This window comes from Lactuca virosa, chromosome 4 (assembly GCF_052849685.1).
Source record: "Lactuca virosa cultivar CGN04683 chromosome 4, Lactuca_virosa_CGN04683_v6, whole genome shotgun sequence".
Taxonomy (NCBI): domain Eukaryota; kingdom Viridiplantae; phylum Streptophyta; class Magnoliopsida; order Asterales; family Asteraceae; genus Lactuca; species Lactuca virosa.
Window position 1 is genome coordinate 205,985,477 of NC_136429.1, and position 5,570 is coordinate 205,991,046.

The 5,570-nt window shown below is 31.0% G+C and overlaps 1 protein-coding gene across 1 annotated transcript; it reads right to left on the bottom strand.

The window, feature by feature from the left end:
- Positions 1 to 3,253: 3,253 nt before the first annotated feature.
- Positions 3,254 to 4,383, bottom strand: LOC145107942 (small ribosomal subunit protein uS14z/uS14y/uS14x). Its single transcript, XM_079044904.1, has 3 exons — positions 4,243 to 4,383; positions 3,583 to 3,682; positions 3,254 to 3,468 (listed from the first exon to the last, which is right to left on the bottom strand). Exons 1-3 carry the CDS (start codon positions 4,302 to 4,304, stop codon positions 3,460 to 3,462), a joined length of 171 nt encoding a protein of 56 aa, XP_078901030.1. The 5' UTR covers positions 4,305 to 4,383; the 3' UTR covers positions 3,254 to 3,459.
- Between the last annotated feature and the right edge of the window lie 1,187 nt (positions 4,384 to 5,570).

Consider the following 5,570-nt stretch of genomic DNA (forward strand, 5'->3'; position numbering starts at 1 on the left):
TTCAAGAACGGTTTAAATTTGTCACATCTTATACACAATTGACACATGTATTGTACTCTTTGTTGTAACTTTACAGGTTTTCTTTTGGCGCGTTGTGGCAAACGTGTCGTGTCGGGTTCGTTTCGTGTCAAGACATTAAACGAGTTAAAAGGTTTTGACCATAACCCGACCCGTTTAATTATCGTGTCGTGTCGTGTCAACCCGTTTATTTTCGTGTCGGGTTTCGGGTTAAGGTTTAGACCTTGTAAATATGATGTGTCATGTCAGGTTGAAATATTTTAAATGTTGGAAAGTAACAGTTGTGGAGGCAAAAAAGGAAAAAGTGAAACACTGGAGTTAGGAGACGGAATGACAAAATTTATAGTAAGTTTAAAATGCAAAATGAAAAGAGTTAAAGTTGGGGAGCAAATTAAATAGGTAGTGAAGATGAGTAAAATTAAATAACTTTGAAATTTTGAATATTACTTCTAATTCTTGAGTTTGGCACACTACAAGTCTATAACATATAATATATTTATAAAAATATGAATTTATAATAAATAATACTCCCTCCGTCCCAAAATTATTGTCCACAGACAAAAAACACATAGATTAAGAAAAACAATCGTTAGTTTTGTCTTTTTGAGTAAAATGACCATCTTGCCCTTTTTTTAAAACCAATGGGAAATGTGCGTTTGTAATTATTCAAGTTTACTTTATTAAATGTCAGGGGTAATATGGTAAAAGTGTATATCTACTTTTGGTAGTGGACAATAATTTTGGGACAAACTAAAATAGTAAGATGGACAATAATTTTGGGACGGAGGGAGTATATAATTAAACGGGTCATATTCGAGTTGAAAATCTTGACCCTAACTCTACCCGTTTAATTTTCGTGTCGTGTCGTGTCAATCTGTTTATATAAACGTGTCGGAATCTCTGACCCAAACCCGCTAATTTCGTGTCGGATTCTTTCGTGTCGTGCCATGTTTTGTCAGGTCTAGGTATATGATTAGAGCAAGAACAGAATCAGAGGTAACGATTATTAGAGCAAGAACAAAAAGAATCAGGTTTAATTTAGGGATTAGGTTTTGAAACTGTTGAGTTTTTGTATATTCCTTCATGTTTATCTGTTGCAATGCTTTGTCTTATCCATTCTGTGACGCTTCTTCCGATTTGTAATTAGGTTGTTTCGTTGTGTGTGGACTGGAGATATGAACAATAGACGAAAGAGATGGCTCGTGGTTAGGGATGGATCGGGTCTAGTGAAGACAATGGAGTTGGGGGTGTTGTGTAGGTATCGAGGTGAGGAACGATGGAAGGATGAGGAGGCTTATGGTTAGGGATGGGGTTGGAGAAGACAACCAGTGTCGATGATGGTAACCAAGGGAAGGTAGGGAGGCATCTAAACAATGAGGTAAGAAAGGAGACATTATACGACGAAATAAGGAGTGTACACACAATGCCTACATAATTAGGGTTGTACATGAACCGAACATGCAGCAAATTGTTCGTGTTCATGAACGGTTTGACGGGAAGTTCGTTTATGTTCGTTTATTTAATAAATGAACAAACATGAACACAAATTATAATTCGTTTAGTTAAATGAACGAACGTGAATAATAGTTTTGTTTGTTCAATTATGTTCATCAACTTTTGTTTATGGTCATTCATTTGTTCCTTTTATATTTATATGTCCAATTATGTTTGATTATACTACTATATTATATGTTTGATTATGTCTATATATATGCAATTATGTTTGTTTATCTACGTTTGTTTATATTCATTCGTTTATGTTCGTTTATCATTTTCAATTATGTTCGTGAACTTTTGTTTATTTTCGTTCATTTATGTTCCTTTTATATTTATATATGTCCAATTATGTGTGATTATATTACTATATTATATGTTTGTTTATATCCATATATATTTAATTATGTTTGTTTATCTCCGTTTTTTTATATTCATTCGTTTATTTTCATTTATCATTTTCATGAACATAAACGAACGAACATGAAAAAATATAATTTGTTAAACGAACGAACGTGGGCTAACTAATAAAAGGCCTAGAGCTGGAAGTGATCTTAGAAATCAATCACATTCCGAGAAAAAATTTCAATATCAAATTCGACTAGAAAACAAAAATTGTGTTTTCATTATGGTCTTACAAAACGACAATTACTTAAACTTGTTCGTTTACCCGTTCGTGTTCGTTCGGCTAACTTAAATGAACAAACATAAATAACTCCCGTTCGTGTTCGTTCGATTCATTTACAGCCTTATACATAATAATAATAAGTATTCTAATAAAAAAAAATACATTATGAAGAGCAATACTGCCAACTTAACATGTCTTAACAGAATAAATAAATAGTATTAGTTAAACATAGGGACCAAATCCTAGAACAAGGATACAACTCCATCCACATATTTTTACAACAAAATGTCTTAACAGAATAAATAAATAGTATTAGTTAAACATAGGGACCAAATCCTAGAACAAGGATACAACTCCATCCACATATTTTTACAACAAACCATAAGGACCAATTTTGCAGTACTCAAATTTAAAATCTAACTAATAAATGATATGGGTCCAATATCATTATTGTAAAAAAAAAAATGTTTTATAGCTTGACTTTTAGTAGGCAGACAATTTGTGAAATCATATAAGCAAACGAATTTCCAACACCTTGAAGAAGTTAAAGATAGATAAAAACTTTTCAAGGAGTAATCAAGTATTATATTATTTACCTTAATTTATTTTCTTATGATATAAATCACATAAATTTTTCTTAAAATTACTTGGTGCATTTTTCTTAAAATTACTTGGTGTACAATTGGGGAGAGTACTTAAGCAATTTATGTTTTTCTTCTGTAAAAATGTTTTATAGCTTGACTTTTAATTACTTGGTGTACAATTGGGGAGAGTACTTAAGCAATTTATGTTTTTCTTCTGTAAAAATGTTTTATAGCTTGACTTTTAGTGTTTGACAAAATCTACATACACATTAACATATCAAAAACTAATTATTTAAGTCGATATTAACATATCAAAAACTTCATTATTTAAGTCGATAGCGAAGGATAACCGACTTATCAAGAAGTCTATATAAGTGAAATCCCAAACACACAACAAATAAGCAAAATCCCAAAAACCCATTTAGTACACTCCCTAGAAACTTTTGCAACCTTGCACAATATACAGATAAATACAAAAGTAACAAAACTAACCCCAAATAATCCAACTTTCAAAATATTCTCTTAAAAATGAAAATGAAAGAGGCTCTTACTTGAAGTGCAAAACCAAGCAACAAAATTAAGTAGTAGTTTTAGTGTCTCATACATAATATATCATAAACATGTCTTTAAAGCAAACATGAGAATAATAATAGATTGATGCTAAAATACTAACAAGATCTTCAGATCACCTTTTCATCAAAAGTTGTTGCTCAATTGCTCCAACATTGGTGTGAATCAACGATACTATAAACATAAATTATATAAAAATTGAAATTAAACATACAAAACAACAACTAAATAGAAGCAAACATGAAACGACTTAAAAAATAAAAAAGACTTAATAGATTCAGTACTAACCTTGATGAAACCAATCTCCTTTGCATTGCTATGGAAGCATTGTCTGCAGCACATAAGCCCATACTTTCTGATCAACCCATGTGAGTTACCACATACACGGCTGATACATCAACAAAATCAGAAATTAGAAAACAGAGCAATGTTATCACAATGAGTAATAACTTAAAACACAAATAAACAACGAGCACCATATTTCATAAAAATGGCATTAACAAAGCCTTGTGATCACAAAAGCAGCTAAAATCTACAAGTCTATAAGCTTTTTTATCAATCTTTTGTAGGGAATCAGAAATTTACAGAAAACAACTACAATACTAGTTCTTAATTACACTACATGTTAACATAACATTTGTTAACAAATAACCAACACCTTTTCAAATTGTTTTCAAATTGTGATTCGTGCGATGAGGATCAATAATGTTACCAGGACCTTCTAATTTACGATAATACTGTTGGTAATCGAACATATGAGTGATGGAATAACCACACGAACACATACGGAACCAGTTTATGTTGTGAATCAATCGTAAATTCAAACAATTTGCGCGTAAGCAGAAGCATAGCATATGAGCGATCGGATGAAATATGCAGTGTATTATCGCAACAAATAAGAAACATTTAATGGAGATTGAAATGAAGAGCATGGATATGAAAAGTAACCAGGTTCTAGAACCAGGGCCGTATGTTTTGGGATGAGAGTTCCAGACGTTCGAATGACCCATTGTTGATGTAAGGAGGCGACGAGCTCGGAAAGTCGATGAACTCAAAACCCTAGATTTTGCGGTGGGTGTGGGACGACGTTGTGAGGTAGTTTTTATATTTCACTTCATAACAGGGCCCAATAAGCTTGCGAGTTATCACTGCATCATATGATCATAATTCAAATGAAATGGATGATGGCCCAGATCCATAACATTAGTTGCTAAATGCTAAATATGTTTTTCTTTTATATAAAAGAATATAAAAAATACAAAAAATATATATCTTGTAACTTTGATGTTGTAAGTTGTAACTATAGGTAAATAGAAAACAAGGACATGAAATATCTTTCTTTTAAGAAAAAATACATAAAAATATATTATATCTTATATGGTTTAATCATTATGTTCCAGTTTTATGGATAAAAGTTATCTAAGTTTGATAATTTTTTCTAGGACTAATATAATAAAAAATATATTTTATGTTGTGTTTGTTTTCGAGTAAACCTTAATTTTTTTATGAATAAGACTGCAATTTTTATTTTTTTCGATTTGGCCATAGTTATTTTTTGTACAAACTTTTCAAAGTTTTAAAAAAAGTATAAGTAATTGGGGTTTTTGGAACAAAAAAAGTTAGGAATTGTTTTCAAAAATAAAAAAATACCCAGGGTTTTTCACGAAAAAAAATAAAATTGATGATTCATCTAGAAAAAAACTCAATCTTAAGTTTCTACAACTTGAGGGCCGGATTTGATGGGGGCAAGGTGGGCAGTCGCACAGGGCTCCGAAAAAAATAGGGTCCGAGATTTAGCCATATTTTTTATTTAATATTTATATAAATAATAAATCGTTCAAAAAAAACATAAATTTTGTATGGTTCAAATGGTAAGCGCGCTTCTATTTTCTTAAGTTAATACAAACGATCCACGTTCGAATCCTTACATTGTTCAAGTGAGTGCCTTTTTAATTGGGCTAAACTTCCTTTGTGTGCTTCCACTAAATTCTCGTTCCTTTTTTTTCATCCACTAAAAACAAGATTGCAAGATTCTTCATGTAATATTTTATTAAATTATTAAGTAATTATTTTGAAAGATTACTTTTATTGAGTTTTAATACATTATGTACCCATTTGTTTCACTAATTTATAATGACTTCCAAAAAGACAATAATAATGACATCTTCTAGTTATCAATAGGGAATCATTGAAAGGTTGAAGGAGAAGATTTAGATTTTTGTCACTTTTTATTAATGACCAGTCTAAGGGCTTTTTTTTCCGGCTCGTCCAAGAGA